Raw genomic sequence first — 22368 nt, 5'->3', positions numbered from 1 at the left:
GAGGGAAGGTATCTGGGCTATTTATTTCCACGTTCCGTCGAATAGTGAAACTGCTTCGCGCATGCATCGGCTTTGCCCTAAAGGTGAGAGCTCTTGGTGCAAGTACAACAAATATCTTTTGAATAAATAACCCTATGATCATAGTAAGCATTTCCACCTACCTACAGTTGTGATGGAGGAAATAAAGAGTATTTTTAAAGTTCTTTCTGACTAAAAACTTCTTAAAAATTTTGTAAGGGGAAGACTCAAGCCCCTAACGAGTCATTCAACAACACAGTATGGTCCATAATTCCGAAGCGAGTATTTGTGACGTTACCAACTCTCAAGTATGGAGTATACTCTTATGTGCTTTCAACGATGGTTTCAAGAGCAAAGTGGAAATAATTGAGTTGGGATTCTGGTCGGGTACAAATCTTGAAGCGTCGCGACTACGAGAGGCAGAAAAAAAGCGCAAGGCCTACAGAAGAAACTAAGGTACTCCAGAGCACTAAAAAGAAAGAGATTAGAAGATCAATTTGAAGAAGAAGAGGATCCTGCCAACCCTTCATACAGAGCAGGACATTATTGAAGTCAGTTGACCTCAAAACAGCAAGACATCTACGGGTAGGGTAGGCCTACCAATTTATTGAGTTTCCCGAAACTTTGCTTTTTTAGTTTATGCCTTTTGTCTCAGGCAGTTATTGAGATATCAACTTGAAATTGTTATGGTGTTTGTAAGACCCTATTAACTAGTATGTACCAGGAGGTTTTCTTAAAATGTTACATTATATCCTTTAAAAAAATTTGTTTAACCCTAAATTTTTTTGTAAAAAGGTGTTTTTTATAAAAAAAGTTAAAAATACTTAGGTACGTAGTATTGAAAAAAACTTCTGTAGCATACTAAAATAAGAAATAACCTACAATGAGAAAAAAAATATGGCTATATGTCATATAGTTAACATTGAGTTAGATAGGCGTTAAAAGTCCCATTAAGTTATTTTACATATAAATATACTGATACTGATTCGTTACCCAAAAAATCTGTCCTTTAATAGAAAATAAGTTTTATTAAGTTATACATTTTCTAAATATTTTACTCTGTCCAATTCAAGTTTTGAATTGCACAAGAGCCATATATTTACACATAAAATTAAACCAATCTAAACCGGTTTTTAGAGTTAAATTCCCGGTTGTTTTTTCTTTTTTATTATAAATATAATATGCAATATAACACTCAACATGATTATAACACTAACGGATTAATAAATATTGGTTTTACTCAGTAAAACGTAATAATTGACATTATAAATTATTTATAAAAAGTAGAAAATATTTTAAGTTACTGCTACGTTACACGGTCGTATATATTACAAGACTGCAATGATTATGCGATGATTATGAACCATGGGTTTGTTCACCTATAAAAAATCGAGGAAAATATTTATTCTTTAATCCCAACTGTTTCGTGACCATAGTATATAAAGGTCATACTAAAGAAAGAATATCAGTCGTCGAAGAGTCTAATGCGACTACATTACGTCATGCACCTTTAGCAGAACGTGGTTTACCTGGATATATTAGCTCACTACCTTCACAGAAACCCACGTCTACGTTCATCATCTGGGTTTCACACAGTCATTCGCAAAAACAATCTTCACAACGCTGTTCCCTTTATTCTCTATCATTTGAGCATAGTGGTACATATATATATATATATATATATATATATATATATATATATATATATATATAGGCTCATGCACATATACTCACTAACACATAAATATAGAAACTAAACAGTTCTTGCAGTTTGTATCCAGCACCTTGATATGCTTGATGAAATGTAGTAACCACATTAAACTACGCATAATTATTTATAGCAGGGGAAATTACTAAATAAGTATTATGATGCCTCCAATAGTTAAACGTTTATTGAATTTACATTATGAAAGAGTCAAGGAAGGGACCTTGAAACATATATAAATAATAATAATAATAATAATAATTTATTGTTCTTCCAAAATATACAATACATTTAGTTACAATAACACATACATATCTATATATATGCAAACACAAAATATACAGTCCATCACAATTACAATAAAACAAACAATGCATATACTCGTATATATATATTATGTTGCCATGACAAAGTTTTTTGTGGAAGAAGCAATATTGCACCTCAAGGCACAGCCCGTTTTGAGGTTGCAAATGTTAACATAACCAACTGATCTAAACAGAGCTCAAAGATAATACAGTTAGTTCATCATAAAAAAACTACTAAGAATATAAAAACGTGTGCATTTTAAATTCCTAATATTAAATCTACTTAATATTTTTGTTTGTATTTAATTACTTTTAATTCTTTACTATTGCAGAATATTGAAGAGAAAATATGTGTCTTCCAAAAATAATAGCCATTTTTTCAATTGTTTGATAATTAATCTATTTGATGGTAAACTCTTTATTTCATCTGGAATTTGATTCAAAATTCTGGGAGCAACAAAATTATAGGTTTTTGTGAAAAATGTAGTGTTTGGCTTAGGTACATCAATGTTATTTGGATTTCGCAGTTTAGATCTAAAATTAGCTACTCTGTTACTTTCTACTCTACTACCACTCTTTGAAAAAAAAATCTTCGTTACTTTAAAAACATACAGATGTTTCAAAGGCAAAATATTTAAATCTCTAAAAGTGGCAATGTGTGCTCATACCTATGTGCTTATTCCTTATCAATGTTATAAAGCGTTTTTGCATAAAATAAATAGGCATAATATTTGTTTGGTATGCTCCTCCCCAAGCTGATATAGCATACTCCATCCTGCTATGGACTTAAGAAAAGTAAACTGTCCTAAGTACTACTTCTGGACACATTGCCTTTAAGAAATAAAATATTCTTATTGCACTATTTAACTTATTTTTTAACATACTTATATGGTTCTTCCAGGTTAAATTCTTATCTATATTTACTCCTAAATACTTTACACATTCAACTCTCTGCACAACTTTACAGCTATCACATCCAAGATTTCCATTTACACAGTTAATACACTTGTATCTAATGGTATTATGAAAAATATTGGATCGTCTTAGACTAAAATTTATGTAATTTGTCTTTTATACACTAAGTTGCATTTGATGTTCCAAAAACCACCATTTGAGTGCAGTCAAGTCCTCAACCATAGCTTGTCTTATTTCCTCCCACGTGTTTTCTACATGACAAAGGGAGATATCATCTGCAAAAGATGATAAATTACCTCGAAACTTTCCTTGGCACAAACTATTTATGTATATAATGAACAGAATTGCACCAAGTACCGATCCCTGGGGGATACCATATTTAATAAAACCTACTTCACTCAGAACATCACATACTCTTACACATTGTTTTCTATTAGATAAATATGATCGAAACCAATTATGAACTATGCCTCTTATACCTTTCTTCAGTAGGATATTTAATAAAATGTCATGATCGACACTATCAAACGCCTTACAAATGTCCAGAAACAATCCAGACATACACTTCCCATTATTAGTACCTTCTGAAACTATAGAAATAAACTGGACAATTGCATCTTCTGTATTCCTGCCTGTTCTAAAACCATACTGATTTTGACTAAGAAAATGTATTTTGTTTAGATAAGATATTAATTTTTTCTTCATAGTTTTCTCTATAATTTTGGACCAAACAGAGATTAATGTTATGGGTCTATATTTATTACAAAACTTAGTACTTCTTTTTTTATGTATAGGTATCACAACTGATTCTTTCATTTTTTCTGTAAATATGCCGGTTTAAAAGCTTATATTAACAATAAGAGAGAAAGGTTGACAAACACAAGAATATATTTTTTTTAATTAACTTAGAACTGAAACCATTTAATCCAGGGGCTTTTCCATTTTTTAATGATCTTATTGCATCAATGACATCTTCAGGTGAAACAGGATCTAAGTACATTGACGATGGCTCTTGCTTATTATCAAATTCTGAGAATTAAAATTCACTATTTTATCCGAGTCACCCATTTCATCTCTCAATCGGTCAACTACACTTATGAAGAATGTGTTAAATTTATTAGTTACTTGGCAAGTTTCAGTTATATTTTTTCTGTCCTCATCTTGTAATATTATACTAATCGATTTACTTTTACTTTGTCTTGTCAATCATTTATAGTTCTCCAAGTATCGCTACTACTGTTCTTACAATTTTCAAATTTGTCTCTGTAGTAATTTAATTTTGTTTCCCTTATATCCTTATTTAACTTATTTCTAAATGTTATATATTTATTTCTTACCCTATTATTCAGTGGGGTTTTCTTTAGACGTTTATGCAACTGATTCCGTTCTCTTATTCTATTACATAAACTATCATTTATCCAAGGCTTTAATTTTTCTATGGGTTTCATAAAACAATTTGTTGTACAGCTAATAACAACATTACTAATAACAGAACAAAATTCATCATATGCTTTTGAGGGATCGGAATGACAATATACACTCTCCCAGTCTATATTACACAACTGCTGCCTTATCATAGTCAAGGCGGCTGCTACATTTCACCTGTTCCCTCGGCTGCTCAAGGTCAGCCCAAGATAAGCCCAAACCTGTTATTGCGTGGTCTGTTATCTCCAACTATTCTACTACTGTTTTAAATTGAAAATTAGCTCTATATTGTAGTCAATAAATATACGATATATGCATGTTACTGATCTCTCGGTTATTCTAGTTCCTACATTTATTAAGGATTCAAATCCAAAGCTTGACATTAACATTTTATATTCATCTGCAATTTTTTTCTCATCTAACAATTCAATGTTAATATCCCCTATATATATATTTGATTTTTTATACTCTTAGCATTCTCTGTGTCACATAAATAGTTTCTTAAATCTGATATAAAAGCTTCTTTACTACTACTATTTAATCTGTACATGGCTACTAGACTAAATTGTACATTGCATGCCTTAAATATATCAATCAAATATAACTAGCAATGCATCAGCAGTATTAATATTTATTCGTTTAAATTCACAGATATTCAAAAAATCGTGTATATATATCATAACACCTCCAGCCCTATATGTATCATTATAATTGGCAAGTAGTGTATAATTGGGTATATGAAACATATTTGAGTCTTCTTCATTAATCCATACTTCTGATAAAACTATTACTCCCGGCTTAATATCATATGCCGATAGTTCCACCAAGAAAGGGTCAAAGTTTTGCCTTACACTTCTTATATTTTGGTGAAGAATTGATAATTTACAGCCTAATATTTCTTTTAATATACTTATATTTTCATGTTCCAAGGTGTATTTAATAAATGAACCTAGAATTAAATAAATAATATAAATTAGCATTAAATAAATTATAAACTTTCGAAATATAACAATTAATATTATATGAACAACATTTGCGTGTGAAGAATAAATAACACAAATTATAAACTTTTGAAAACATAACAATTAATAAACTATGAAAAACATTAACATGTGATAAGTTTAAGAACGTAACAACAACAACAGATACATGTTTTAAATTTCTTAAATTATATATTTTGAGAGCAAGACAAAATAATACAATGTTAATAATCTCATACCTCGTATTAGATTTATACGTTCTCTTGATTTATTGTTCTCTTTTGCGTTCACAAATTCTGTAGGTCCTGCTGACTGACTATTTCTTTCACACGGTCACCTTCTTTCTTCCGCATAAACATTTTACCATTTCGCACCCACAGGAATGCATAACCAAGATCCTTCTTCTTGACCCGTGCCAGGGCGAGCAGCCTCCTTTTTGTAGGACAAACAAATTCATTAATATAAATTTGACGGTCCATCGGTAGATTTATATGTCGGGTAGATAACTCACGTTTAACTTTCCTCTTGTGGATCATATCTTCCGTATCTCCTCTCCTTACAAACTTTACAATAATTCCAGCTGGTCCTTTTGTGCCTGGTTTCTTATATAGCCTATGAAATGCGTCCACAATGTCATTTTCAATAGTCATGTTCAGCGCAGCCCCTACTTTTTTGACAGTTTCTAAAGTGTCTTCATTTTTTTCTTCCGGAACTCCGTAAATTTCTAATGTATTTCTTCGTGAATATTGCTCCACTTCAACCAGCCTCTCTTCCAGGACTACTACTTGTTGTTTTAAACTTTTATTTTCAGCTTTGAGTTCCTCTATAATCTTCATGTATTCATCAACCTTTGCGGTTTGCTCATTTAGGGCGGCAGTGTTCTCTTCCATCTTGCTATTAAGAACCTCATATGCTTTATTAAAGTCCTGGGAAGACCTCCGATTTTCGTTCTTCAATATATAATTACTGTTTTAACCCAAAGCTGTCTTCAATCTGTCACTTCATTTCATTTTACAGAACATCTAAAATTCTGAAAGAAATTAACATCCAAATAACTGTCTCCGCCACCTCCTGACCGCTGCATTTTTAAGATAATTTGTTTTTAACAAGAAACAAACCCGTTACGGTGCTATAAATAACTATCCGTACTAAAAACTCTATCTTAACTATGATGCAAAATATTCTTCTCTAATTTTTTACTGTTATAAATTCTCGTGTATGGTAAAATCAGCAAATTATTTTCCTCAATATTTTATTATAGTTGAAATGTATGAAGGAATTAAAATGACAAACAAAACTCTATATTTTCTTTGAATGCAGACACATTAAATGTATACACGTTGAATGTATACTCGTTGACTCAGTCAATAATAATTATATATTGCGTTTGACAATTATAACGACAGGGATTATCGTACATGTTCTATGTTTAAGATCTTATATATTTTATGTAAACAACCTTCTAATGTTTAGGCCAAACAGTTTGTTTGGAACTTATTTGAAGTTAAGAAAATTGGTTTGTTAATCTTCTTGACTATAGAAATATTTTTTGTTAAATTTTGCTATAACCGATATATCATACGTAATTATAATAGGATTCATTTTCCATTCTCATGCGTTACAAAAGGTACATCACAACTTTTATAATTATACTTACTAGTTATTTTCACTTGCATAATCGATTACAAAGTTCCACGATTTTAATAAGAATAAAATAAATGTATCACCCAAAATATACACATCTCAAGAGAAATATAGATAATTAAAACATTATTCATATAGATAATTCATACAATGGATTTAAAATTAGATTGATTGCGATACACAATATAGCCCAGTAATGAATGTGTCGATTTAATTTACATTTCAATTTAAAACGCATTACATCTGTAAATTACTTCGTATTGTAAATTAATAATATCCAAACATTTAAAGATTCTCCATCGTGTGCTTTATCTCCCACCCCCCTTTGAGCATCAATGTACAGACCTTGAGGAAGTGATCAATATCCCCGAACTTAATAAAAAATAAAATGTAAAAGCTCTTTTTTATTAGAACTACGCCTTAAAATTAGATCCTTAAACTTTGAAAACTTCTTGATTTCGTCGTAAATAAGTTGCAAAATAAGATTTCACTGCTATATAGAGCAGTATGATTACTGTTTTATTACAAAAAACACCTGTAAATTTCAATGCTGCTAAATGGTTAAAATGTGTTTGGATTGTAATTTATAAGCCGTTATGTAACGTATCCTTTATTATTTCAAAAAATTTTGATATAAAGAAATAATATAAAAGATATAAAAAAAGAAATAAAAATTTTATTATGACAAATTAAAAAAAAAAAACTAAATATTGAAGGTAAATTGGTCCATCGTATTGTGTGACGCGGCGGCGCCCGGTGACTCGACGCCGCAGGTAAAGTACTCCCAGGGTAGCAGTAATTAACAGAGAACTGAATATTTTCTTATTGATAGCCTGCGATAAGATGGGTATTTAACAAAGATGCTTTATCATCTCACTTTCCAACATTTGGGCTTTCCTTTTTGGCCACATTAGTGCAAATAATGGAGTGTAATCTTTAAGACGTTTTTTGTTTCTCTTAAATATATTACGAAACAGTTAACAATATTCTCTACAATCTTATAGTGTTATGGGAATTGAAATATAAAAGCACAAATAAGTCTTTCCCACACTGGTTACTTTTGGAAATTATATTTTATTACTACCAATAATAGCAAAAAGCACTTGAGCATTTGCATGGTGTTCCATGTCATCGCTATCGGAAAAGTGTAAATTTTTCTTGTTATGCGTCAAAGAAAAAATACGACTTCCAATGTTTACTTTAAATATATTAAACATTTTTGTCTCCAATAATACTTAGGGAATATTTTCGTTCATAACTACAATTGAAACTAAACTATTTGTTTTCTCTCCAACAAAAACTGTGAGGTTTAAATACACGTTTTATAGTTGAATTTTGAGTTTAGATCCATTTCACCTTCCTTTTATTGGAGCGTATAGTATCTGACGCTGTCTCAGACCTTTTAGAGTATCAAATAAAACCAACAATAATAAGATTTTAATGATTTCACTCTTCGTTAAAGTTCATGTCCTAAAAAAATGTAAACCGGGTTTAATTGGGATTTTTTGGGAAAAGCTATAAGGAGAAACAGGAACCTTAGGGAGAATTATAAAAGTTATAATTAAGCTATCAGTACTGATAATTTAGTTATGCAGGAATTTTTATTAACACATGTAAAATTACAATCTACATTAACCGTTCTATTAAACAGAGCAGACGAATCAAACTGTATATCCTGAAATATTAGTTCAGATTAACTTCCTTCCGAGTTGATGTCTTAATGTCAGATCATTAGTCACATTTCTATATTTCTTAAAGACCGAGGTGACGGTTTGTTGAAATATTAAATTTTTCAAAGTTACCAGTTAATTAATGTCTCAAAAGTTTCTTTAGCGTTTTAGAACAAATATATACGCTGACGTGATACAATTAGTTTGTTTATATTATTGTGTGTTAACAGAGGAATCCCTTTAGCATATACCTATGAAGTGACCTGGAACACATGATAATCATCAATATGTATAGTAAAGTTTGACGTACGTCCAAAAAGAGGTACAAGTCCAATTGTACCAAGACGTGGATTCTCGGTTTAGAGCACTCACGCAGTACTACTTGTATCATGAATTTTTCTTTGTAAAAACTATCTTTAGTGAAATAGTTCATGTATTGATACATCTGCCACCTTTTTACCCGTATCATTACGTATTGTGAACAACTTTGTATCGTTTTAAAGAAAATACATGTTTTTAGTGCTTGTCTGTAATTTTATTTGTCTTGAAGTAGATATTCTTTAGTTGCCGATAAACTGGCCTGTCTAGTATATTTCTTATAAGTAGAAAATATTGTTTCGTAATTTATTTTTATTAAGAAAATATGTTTTTAAATTGGTAATTTTATAACATATTTGATAGTATAGAAAATAGTCTAAGCATTTTATATCTCAAGAAAGAAAGAAAAGTTTTAAGTAGGGCATTTAGGCAATTTTGTGATTGGACCTAAATAAAAAGGAAACTTTCTTATAGGATTTTATCCAAAAATTATCTTTCATTCTCTTGCTCTATAAATCATATCCCTATCTTCAACGTATTTCCTTAGACCTGATTATAAGGTGTCCTTAAATTCCCCTTCAAATTCCAACTATGACACTTGGAACACTAAAAACTTAAATTTTTTCATATAATTGAATATAGCAAAATAGAAAAATCTATCTATGATTATCAAGAAACATCTGTAAATATGGGCTGTGACAAAACTACTTACCAAAGGAGAATCGGCTGCACTAATAAAATTTGTTTATTTCTCAAAGCTTACTCAATTAAAAAATTTTTAAATTAACGCTATCAAACTTGTTGTAATTCAGAAATTTAGTTAAGTGGTCCCGGTTCTAGATTATTAGTGTTTGTAAATACCTTATTGTCCCTATAGTGTTTAATAACTAGAGACCACTTTTGAATGGGACTCGTAACCACTTCAAGCCCCACCCGCCACGTATAGCTCCCTCACGGGACCTGATTTACTTGAAGAGTGATCGTGATTGCTTCCGGATTACTTCAAGAGGAAGCCTACTTAATCCGACAGAGAGCTCCTACAGTATCATTCCATCGGTTGGGCAACACAGATGCTGTGCCCATTCCCATTTGTTCCAATTCTCCTTATCACTTAGTTGTAAACATCTCCACTAAATGTTGCAGTCCAGCATGTTATCACAAGTTAACCTAGTCAAGCAACATAGAGGCTGTGCCCATTCCCATGTGCTCCAATTCTTCTTATTACCTATTTGTTAACACCCCCACTACAATGTTGCAGTCCAGCATGTTATCAGAAGTTAACCTAGTCAAGCAACATAGAGACTGACCCCATTCCCATGTGTTCCAATTCTTCTTATTACCTATTTGTTAACACCCCCACTACAATGTTGTTAGTCCAGCATGTTATCACAAGTTAACCTAGTCAAGCAACATAGAGGCTGTGCCCATTCCCATGTGTTCCAATTCTTCTTATTACCTATTTGTTAACACCCCCACTACAATGTTGTTAGTCCAGCATGTTATAACAAGTTAACCTAGTCAAGAAACATAGAGGCTGTGCCCATTCCCATGTGTTCCAATTCTTCTTATTACCTATTTGTTAACACCCCCACTACAATGTTGTTAGTCTAGCATGTTATCACAAGTTAACCTAGTCAAGAAACATAGAGGCTGTGCCCGTTCACATTTGTTCCAATTTGTCTTATTATTGCCCAGCAGGGATCACTTCTGGCTGGTTTATATCTACCAGTTGAACCCACCACTGGGGACAGCAAAAGCCGATGTGCCACTTCAATCTGGGCAACCTTATGATGTCCAGTAGCGGCACATCACTAACCGCAAATGTTGAGATTCTGGGGTACATGGGCAATTGGATAGGTCTAGTCTAGTCTACTGTGGGAGATGACTGTTGGAGTTGGTGGGGTTTGTTCCCTAATCTCAGTGGTTATTGTTAACCTCAACTAGAGTGTGCCACCCCCTGCCTACTTTGACTGGAGAGGCTGGTTCAGAGCTGGCCTCCCCTTCTTCCGGGGAGACATGATTTTGAGATGTAGTGCCCTAATTCTTCTTCGTGGATTTCAATTTCAGGAGGCGGCCCCTACTCCCTAACCTTGCCTATCCTGAATATCCTGTCACTCCGGAAGCAGTACAAACGTTCTTACAGGACTAAGTGAAATTTATAAGCTTCTTATCCTGAGAGAACAAAAAAAAGAAAAAATAATTCGGCTTATTAATTATTTATGAACACCTCCACTACAGTGGCGCAGTCTTGCATGTAATCTCAAGTTAACCTAGTCAAGCAACATCCCTAGTGCCAGCTTATGGATGGGTGACCATTGAGCGACTTTTTTCCTTGCAAAGAGCCCGCTGGCCCAGCCGGGGTTGGAAGTGCCTTTAAAGCCACATTAGAGTGAAATTCGACTCTCTACTTAAACGAATGCAGTACAATTATTCTTACATAGTTAAGCAAAACAGATTACACAGTGCTATACAAGGAAGCAGAATAAACCACAATTTAGTCATAAAAATTACAAAGCAATATATTAGGTAAGGATTACCAGAAGGAGTAGCCTTGAACAGATGCATAGAGGTGTGGTTGTATCAACCAACATATAAACACCGATTAAATGTATAATTTAAATGTAAATTTCGTTATAGTAAAATTTTATCATATTTTATATATTTTATACTTTGAATTACAATATTTTAAATATGTATGGTATTTTGTCAAGTTGACGAAACATACGCCAAAAGGGGGTGTTATTATTAAGAAAAGACTACATAAATTATAAAATACATAGATTCTTGCACTACAAGTCTAAATACATTAGGAACACCACACAAAAATTAAAAATGTTACGTCTTTTACGCGAATGCTTTGTTATATTTTTACGCTCCAACATGGGTTCTCAACATTTAAGTCCCATTAAAAACTTGTATGAATGTTTAGAACTATAGAAACGAATTATTAGGCATGGTTATACAATTTAAATTTTTATAAAAAAAAATTTATTCCAAAGATACACAATATTAGGAGGCGATAGGAATGTCACAATAGTCTCTACTACAGTGGTTAACTATTTAAATATAATTACTACAAAAGATTCTACATCTATCAAAAGAAAACAATGTTTAAGTTGTTCAAAGTAGCTTTTTATCACTAATGATCAGCTGGGAAAACCTGATGATAGAAAATGTAAATACTAGAGTGTGACCTGTGTCCAAAGTTTGAAAAGTACTTCATCTAAGTACTGAAAAAAATATGATGGAGAACAAAAAAATCTGTAAGAAAGATTTTAAATCACCTACGATGGTAAAGATTTGATTAATTAAAATTTTAATTATGTTGAAAAAACCCAGTATGCTTAAGAGAGTTTTTACATCTATTTCACTAAATCATCGTGGATTTATGAGGGGTTGTTTTAAAATGCGGCTGAGAGAAAAGGAACTATATAATCTCTTTTTGAGGAAGTACCTTTTTTTAGATTTTCTCATTATCTTGTTTGTTAGATCAAATCCTACCATCAAGAAAGATCATTCATATTTGGTCGAGTTAACTCTGATAGTCCCGTATATCAATTTAGGGCATCTGAAGACCTTAGTTTGTGTCTTTGTTCGATATGTTTACAGTAACATAAAATCTTATGTAAGATGTGATATCCAGCGTATTTTTTGACGAGACAAATGTGAATCCACTTATCGTGGATGTGATGTACCAATCATTTATGTGATATCCAGCGTAATTGTTGATGAGAGAAATGTTAATCCACTTAAACCACACTTCTTTAAACCTCAGAATGGTAGTGGCATTTACTTTTACTCGTAAAACGGATCCTTCTTTAAGAGAGTAAATGGACTATAAACCAATATGCATTATGCATTTTTTGGTATACCCCTAGCTTCAATGCCAGCCTACCACTTGTAGATCTTCAAGAAAAAGAACACTTTAGGAAAAGTGGGTATTGTTTTTGTTAACTAGAAAATGACGGAATATATATATATATATATATATATGTGTGTGTGTGTGTGTGTGTGTGTGTGTGTGTGTGTGTGTGTGTGTGTGTGTGTGTGTGTGTGTGTGTGTGTTCACTGTTCACAGTTCAGTTCAAATATGTTTATTTATTAACAGTTTTTTTTTATTTGATACATGATCCCATGTGCCTGACACAGCACGTGCGGGATTCTGAAAAAACAAGCATCTTTAATAAAAATTTTTTTATACGGCTACTATACAGTGCAATACTCCAATATAGGAAAAGTCTACTCTAGAATGAAATTACTTTTTATAACTAATAATGATAACAATAACAATAACAATCCATAATAACAATTTAAAACTATCAAATACAAAATTTTAAAACAAAACTACACCCCAACAAAATACAATAAATACTATTACAATTACACCAACAAAACACACATTTTCTGACTAAAAGGTATTCCAAGTGACTCCCAGTACATGTAAGCTCTCTCATGAGTCTACACCCATATGTTTAAGTTATTGATTAATAAAAAAATTAATTAAATAAATAACAACAAGATAAACAAACAATAACTATCAATAAACATCTAAATTCATAACAGCAATAAACATCAACAATAATGATGACAATGAACAACTACAATAAATAACAATAAACATCTAAATTCATGTGTGTGTGTGTGTGTGTGTGTGTGTGTGTGTGTGTGTGTGTGTGTGTGTGTGTGTGTGTGTGTGTGTGTGTGTGTGTGTGTGTGTGTGTGTGTGTGTGTGTGTGTGTGTGTGTGTGTGTGTGTGTGTGTGTGTGTGTGTGTGTGTGTGTGTGTGTGTGTGTGTGTGTGTGTGTGTGTGTGTGTGTGTGTGTGTGTGTGTGGGAAATGACAGTGACCCAACTGAAGAATAAGACCATAAAGCGAGGCCGGTATTCTGGAGAGCATATAATTATAAATATACTTAATTTCAGATACATATGTATAAACCACATAAATATAAGTACATTTGACGACCTACCATATTAGAAAAACGTTGTATCCGCTTTAAAACCAGTTACTAAAGATTCTCTGTTTCAAAAATATAAGAGTAGGAATAAATACAGGTTACTAATCTTCATTACCCACAGTAATGTTATTTTAAATTTATTTACATTGAAAAATATATTCCTTACACATCACCAACACTTCCATTCTTCAACCAGAAAAGTTTCCATTGAGGTCATTCATAAATTAAGACGAGTGCAAAATTAAGCCAGAGCCACGGCACAGTCATTCTGACGCTCAATAAACCGACATATAAAAGTCTGCGTCGTTAAACGTATTATCGGTGGTAGAACATTTAAGCTCCTCAATAAAAGTAAAAACTACAACACGATCGTGACATAATCTGATATATCGTATAAGATACATTATATTGGCCTCTACCTCATGTCATGCGATCATGTACAGATCACTATTACCTTGAAACCCTCAGCAAATCTATTTCAAATAAAATAAAAAATATATTAGACCTAAGTAAATATCCCTTACTTTTATGAGAATCTGTTAATGATATCAAATATATGTTTCCAATATGTGTTACCTATTTAGCGAATTATAACGTACAAATGAAATAAGTAATCACAGTCTACAGGTATTTAGATATGTTTAAATGATAATTTTTAAAAATTTTACAGTACTTTTTACAAAAAGCCTGCTTTTAGTACATAATGTTTTTGATTATAGAACACTTTCATCTGAATATTAAGGTCAAGAGTGCCAAATATTTACCCATTTCTGAGAAAAAGTAACATATATTTTACAAAAATTAACCAACGGGAAACATCAGATGACGAAAAACTCTATTTAAAATAGGAACAAATAGGAGATTTTAAAAGTTTACCTTATAAACACATGCGATAATTATATGATGGAGTTTCCCGTTATTCCTGTCCACACCTCTCTTAAAGTTTTTCCTTTGAGCACTACCTGACTTATTTTATTGTAAAGCTCCTCTTCTTACACACACACACACACACACACACACACACACACACACACACACACACACACACACACACACACACACACACACACACACACACACACACACACACACACACACACACACACACACACACACACACACACACACACACACACACACACACACATATATATATATATATATATATATATATATATATATATATATATAATATAAATTTCTTTGATTATAGATTCGCCTCGGGTTCAGCTTGGAAAAGTACACTTATAATTACTTTTAATTATAATAAAAACTGTTTCTAGGTGGCATTTAAAAATGTGTTACCGAATATTTACATAATAGTTAATATATATCTCATTACGTTATTCAATATGAAATAAATGTGATATTCATTATATTGATAATATATATTTCAATTTGTATATTTCTGTGACTGTTCTAATTATAACTTGTGAAATGTAAAGAAAATCCACTACACTGCGGATGTGAGCAGCAGGAACTATGGGAATGGTTACGAGATCATCAGAAGCTGGTTGGCATCACGAAGTCTGGCTTACGCTGTGAACAACCACCCGAACTTCGAGGGATGTTGTTTCTGGAGCTGGAACCACCCAGGTTCTGTTCAGCTCCTCTAGTCCTTAAGCTCGCCATCCAGGACATCCAGCCTTTCAGTGTCCTTGTGTCCTGGCAAAGTCGTAATCACTCAGGACTTCACGGATACAGAGTCGCTTACCATGCCTTGGATAACTTAGGACCTGGTGGAAAAGACGCAGTAAGAAATTTTAGACTTATCACAGTAACCATACCTCAAGACTTTAAATTAACTGTTCTTTTTCTTGTAATTTAAATTCATTCAATGTTTAAATTTAGAAATAATTTTTGTTTTTCTTGTGCTAACAGAGCATGCGTGAAGCACATGAAAATAAGACAATACATAGGTTCCTTCTAGTATTTTAGAGGATTAAGAATATCATCTGTCTTTTTATGCATTCCACTTTCATAAAACGTATATCACAGAGAATCTTGCAACTTGGTAATAATTACAGTACATTGGGAGAAGATTGTTTATAATATAAAAAAGTTAGGCATGACTAAGTGTCAGTTATAAAATCATAAAGATAAAGAAAACAAAATACTATATAAAATACTTAATTGAGTTTTTCAAGGTATTTTTTATAAGTGAGTCTTGTGAAATACTTCACCTCTATATGTAAAGTATTGTATCCATGCGATGTGACGTATTTGGACAAATGAAATATGAAGCAATGTTTTAAATTTAAGTATACATAACCAATGTTCTATTTTATTATTCTGTCAAAGTTTGTTATAAACCTAAGCTCGTAAACTAGTAATGCTCCATTAAAAATTGAAATTTGTGTTTCCTGTAGATTTTTTATATATTTTTTTTATTATTTCAACGGCATCACTGTTTTAACAAGTAAGTATCTATTTTATCTACATGTATAACAAGTGACCAAAGAAACTAATTAGTAGGCTAAAACAAAAACAATAGAATATGCAACCAGTGAACTAATTTCATGCAAAGCATGAAATGAACTATGTTGTAGGTAACAGTTTTGACAAATAAGTTCACTGTGATAATAAAATCTAAGACTCAACAAGAAATAATGACACCAAGATCAATGCATAACAAGAGATAAACTATGAATTATCAATTTAAATAATATAAAGGGCAACTGTGAAAAAGTAACTAATAATTAATACTGCTTATCAAAACAAAAACAATGCAGAAAAAAGGAAAAACTGTTGGTAAAATATATAACTAAAAAAGCTATAAAAATTAATTATATTAACAACCTAATGTGAGATAAATTACACTAATATTACATGGCAAGATTATTTAAATGACAAAAAGAAATACAACTAGGTAAAATTTGGATCCATCAAATCACGTGACTGAAAGCACCACTCAAAAACTTTCTGTGGCCCTTTAAAGGACCGCCACAATGAAACACTTAGACACAACACAGGCAGGGTTGGTGTAGAGACGAGCCAATAATAATAACAGCTACAGTGATGCAAGCCGGCTTTTGATTGCAGATATGGATGCGATAAAGATGTCGAGGGTGGGTGGAATGTAGTTCCCTAGCCGCTGAATCCTCAGCATTGGGCCATTTGGTGCAATCATGTACGATTGCAATTATTAGATGTTTTATAAAATTATGTTTTAAAAATTAGATGTTTTACGAATCTTGTACGAAGAAAGTTAAACAGTTTAAATTAATTTCAAATTTTAAAAAGGTATATTCTGACACTTCTTCCGCGTACCTTTACGTTTATAATCCAATAGCATACTTGTCTCTCCAATGTTTTCAACATCCCGTCAACACTCTCTCCTCTTGCAGCAGGCTGTTTGGTTCTATTAAAACAGCAGACTCACTTAAGACCTCTGATTACATGTCCATTTATGATTAATTTCTAATCAACACGTAAACTTCAATATGTCAAGCAGTCAACTAATATTAATTCTTGCAAATCAATATTCAATCGCTACCTTTTTAAACAGCTGATTCGAACTCCCACGAGATGTGATATTTCTATTAATCATATTTACTTTGTAACTAAAACTGATTACTGAACATTAAAATGAATATTAAATATTCAATCAATATATTAAATATCACAAGAACTAATATTTATAGTGTTTATTTTATTAGGCCTTTCTATACCACTTCGGTCTTATTCAGACACATAGTAAATGTTTCAATAATAATAGTAAAACTTGTTTTTAATAAATTTGGATCTGTGCAATACCTATTAAAATCCATGGGATTTAAATTAGGCGAATGAACAAGTTTTATAAATACTCTTAAATCCAGAACGTTTGTTGTTTTGATTATATATGTGTTGTACTAATCCACTAAATAAAAGATGCTCAAAAACTAATCTGTGTGCAAATTGATAACATTAAATTTCATTACAAAGCAATAGAAATCTATTAACATTATTATAAATACTTACAGGAACAGTGCTAATATTAGTGCTAGTTTCAATACAAACTTGTTAAATATTTTATAAGAAGCTCAAATGATATATGTTGTATTTTATATAAATGGCAATTCTTCCGATCTATATATCTTGTAAACTCTTTAAACCCGATTTGTAGACATTACTATCTGGCGTATCAGTTACTCTACTAAATATCAGTGTTGCTAAATGGCCCAATATTATTACCATTTAATGCAACAGTTAGGAAATTATCATGAGTTAACAATTTTCTAATTGAAAGAGCCCAAACATATAGCTTTATTATATAAGAGTAATATTGATGGACTAAAATTATTCAGGTCCATGAACAATAATTAGGGTAATATACTCGTACATCTTACTACTAGAGGCAACTTTATATCATGCGTTAACCCTATTCTTAGAATGTGAGGATAATTACAGTTATAATCTATTTATTTGGATATATGTTCTAGGGCAGTTAATCAATACCTCAAAAAAGTATACAAAATTTATACAATAACGTATTTATATAAAAATTGGTCAAAGTAAAAATTTTAATTACTTTCATTTTAGAAGAATAAAATAAATGAATGCAACAAAGAAGTAATGTAGATTTTGTGGATATGTAAATTATTGGCTGGAATCAATTAAAAATAGAGGTTTCTTGAATTAAAATGCTCGACTCTTAACGCTTTGTTTAAGTTTATTTTTTAAAACCAAAACTATTTTCTACTTTACAAGCAATGTTGGTAGGCCTATATGTGTAAGTTATAAGTATGTCTCAATATACTTACTCTATAAATTGGCATTAAATACACTATTCATTTTTTTAAGTTAGAGATAGTTGCCTAACGAAAGGAACAGTCGTGAAAAAAATGTGCGTGGACTTAAGCCGGGACTCCGGTATAATAAACCTATTACCTCGAGTTTAAAAAGACATTATCAAAAGGAATAGATCGACTATTATCCATGGGAGGTTCGTTACAACAACAAACATTTAAGATTCAAGAACATTGGTTGATAAGTCTCTCAATGATTTTTAGTAAGACTGAAATTCATGGATATTTAAGTTACATCATTTAAAGATACCCCATTCCACTTTTGGTAATGGATTGATGAAGAGACATTTAATTTGAGGTATTAAGACAAGAGGCATTTCTTTATAAGAGCCTTTAAGATCAGGTGATACTAAATGGAAGTTTCCATGAAGGAAATTACCCGCCAAGTCTCAATTTAGTAATTGGTGGTTAAAATTTCATATATCTTATAAACCAAGAACCTTACTCGTATAAGGATCCCAGAATGTATATTACTTGCTAATCAATCCATAAGCATTAAAGGGGGGTTTATTTGGAACATCTGGTATAAGTTTTGTGGATAACCCTTTGCTCACAGTAAAGCCTGCACTGGGTTTGTCGGTTGGAAAATGTCTGAAGCACGCAGGGTTTTCTAGGTTTAATATATAACAGTAAATAGTATTATATTGTTCTTTGCTTGAACTATACTAAGCGCCGCTTTAAAATTTAACTAACATGACTAAACGCACTATCTAAGAGGTAACGAAAAACTGCTGAAGAGTTGCGAAGACATTTTGAGCTGAGTGCAACAATTCAACCACGCAGTTAGTGTCACCGTTGTTTACGAGTGTTACCGTCGTTATGAGATTGTTATCGTCGTTGCAATTTCATCTAAATTCCCTTAAACTAGATGAAAAAAATAATACAGTACATTATAAAAGTGAATTTTCAATGTATCTTTCACAATATGAATCAGTTAAATAAGGCTATTAAATTTGGTTGTTCACGATACTCAAGTATTTATCCACGCGAAGTAAGTGGGGGATTTCTAAAACCATATGACATGTTAGTTAGTAAGTAACATATTTAAGTAATATAAATAAACCCAAAGGATCACTTTTATTAACGACATAGAAGAAATATTATAAAATGATAGCCTGAAGCCAATAGAAACCAATTATACCGGTGATAGTAGGTCCGATAATTATTAAGGGTTTAATTTATGACAATGGTGAAGGATGAAATTTCTCCGTCATCGATACGTACTCTAATTACATGGAGTTGTGTTCTATGAAGTCCTTAAATATGGAACTTCTTATAATTAAGGATTCTGAATAAAGTTGAGGACACAGAGAAGTACGGATGTTCACAGTTGATTATTAAACGGGGAAAAAACACATAATCTGGAAGTATAGAAACCCCATAAAATAACATGTGGTAATAAAATTAAGTTCATTTATTGGTTGAACGTTTGTAATAACTTTAAATCCAATTTTGAATTTTTAAATAAAATGCAGCTATGGTGCGTAGGTTTAACGCAATAGGGATGCTGAGTTTAGCTTCATCACACCTTCCGCTTAGTGTAGTGTCCGATATGTGACATTGTGACAGACCAAAGTGGTCAAGTAAGATCTATAACAGATTATATCTTCTTCACGATAATATTTAAAACTTGTTGTTATTTTAGAACTGAAAATAAACTCTCAGAAACACGAGTTGTAAGTTGTTTTTGTGTTGAAACTGTTCGACACCAGAGACATCTGGTTTACCGTCCGGTTTACCCACCAGACATTCAATATAATCAAATCAAATTAAATCGTTTATTGCAGTTAACAATATACATTGCATAGGAAACGTCACTTTTCATATATATTATTTTCAATCATCCCACATTAAGGCCACATTCAAACTAACAACATTCAAATACTTACTCCCCATTCATTCCATGCCAATTACGCCCACTTTAGGCGCTGGAGTCAGTTCCCTCATCGCGTGGCCTCCCAGTCGAATACCAGAAACTCATCGACACTGTAGAAAGCGTTTGACGCCAGGTAGACTTTGATACGAGTTTTTAATACCTTGGGCACTGAAGCATTTTTAATTTTGTTTGGCAACCTGTTTATAAAATGAACAACTGCCTGCGAAGGTAAATGTTCATAAATACCCGTTCGGTACACTCCCGAACGGTAGTTATCTCTGCCTCTTGTCTCATATTCATGAATTTCTCGTCCACTGGTTAAGGCACATTTAGAAAAACAATATAAGGTTGTTTCTAGGATATAGAGACATGGCAGAGTCAACAGTTGCAAATTTTTAAACGCTGTCCTGCACGACTCCTTCAAGTTTAAATTAGCGATAATGCGAATTGCTTTCTTTTGTAATTTGGAAATTCTCATAAAATGGTTGTTTGCACATGCTCCCCACAAAACGATTCCATAGGAAGGGTGTGGATAAATTAGTCCGTAGTAAGCCGTAATCAGTACCTGACTCGGGCAATATTTTGACAAAGATCTTAAGGCATACACTCCCGAGGATAATTTGGCGCAAACATAATCAATGTGATTTTTCCATGTCAACCCTCGATCAAGATGTATTCCAAAGAACTTTGAAGAATAGACTTCCTCCAACAATGTATCTGCAACCATAACAGCAGGACCTTTTTCAATGTCTGTAGAGCGCATTGAAAAGTTTATAAAATTTGATTTTGATGAGTTTATTTGAGGACTTATCTAGATAATCTAGATAGACAGATGCGTGAAATATTATTATTGCCTCATTAAGTGCAAATTTTAGTTCCCTACAATGTTTTAACACAGTACTAAGTCACGGAAAAGTAACTGAGATTTCAAAAAATAACATACTTACAGTGGAACTTGTGATTCAAAGTAAGTCTTGAGTTTAGCTCCATTAGATACTGTTGTGCACTCAAATGTGTTATTCGTGTTGCTTTTTAGATCGTAATTTATTTCTTCTCAGTTAATACGATCCCAAATTGTTTATCTGATTCTGTGGAGTGTCAGAATCAGAGTAATTCTTGTCCAAGAGTATATTCCCTTTAAAGAAATGTTCGCATATTATAAAATTAACACCCCACGAGTTACTGGTATATCGTACATTCCTTGAAGACATATCTAGATTTATCTTGCTTTCGTGAAATATATTACTTTATCATTTCAATGCAATAATTGATTCTCGTAAATAATTTATCAAAAACATATTAGCTAACATGTTGTGAAACCAAAACAAAATAAATTAAATGAGAGTATATATGTAGTAGAAAAAAATAACCTATGAGATTTTCACAATGAGTATGACTGTCCGAGATTTAAATAGCAAATGAATTGAGGTTCAAGGATTAATTATAAAGTAATAGTCACTTTTTATGGAAGGAATATATTTTACCTATACTGCCTTTTAATCATTATAAGTATAACAATAAGATCACTGATAGGAATTTAAAACTAATGCAGAAAATGGTCCTTGAGTGAATGACACTAAGTGAGTCGTGGTAGCCATAAAGTAGTAGGACCTTGCATATAGCTAAAAAGTAATATCCATGTTTATAATAATCTGATGTATATATCATTTTGTAAGATTCGATGAATTTTAATCGTGTTTACACGAACTGTGATCCTTGAATTCATGACAAAATTTGGAGTTACGAATTGTTATTATTTTGTTAC

The 22368-nt window shown here is 31.9% G+C and overlaps 1 protein-coding gene across 1 annotated transcript in view; it reads left to right on the top strand.

Annotated features, from left to right (window-relative positions):
- Positions 1-22368, top strand: part of LOC124369867 (protein artichoke) — a 36192-nt gene that overhangs the window by 6141 nt on the left and 7683 nt on the right. The window contains exon 2 of the mRNA XM_046827999.1: positions 15383-15690. Coding sequence (XP_046683955.1) covers positions 15383-15690 — 308 coding nt within the window. The remainder of the gene's footprint in view (positions 1-15382; positions 15691-22368) is intronic.

Source organism: Homalodisca vitripennis, chromosome X (genome assembly GCF_021130785.1).
Source record: "Homalodisca vitripennis isolate AUS2020 chromosome X, UT_GWSS_2.1, whole genome shotgun sequence".
NCBI classification, from domain to species: domain Eukaryota; kingdom Metazoa; phylum Arthropoda; class Insecta; order Hemiptera; family Cicadellidae; genus Homalodisca; species Homalodisca vitripennis.
The sequence above is the reverse complement of the archived record's forward strand: the minus strand, read 5'-3'. Positions and strand labels throughout refer to the sequence as shown.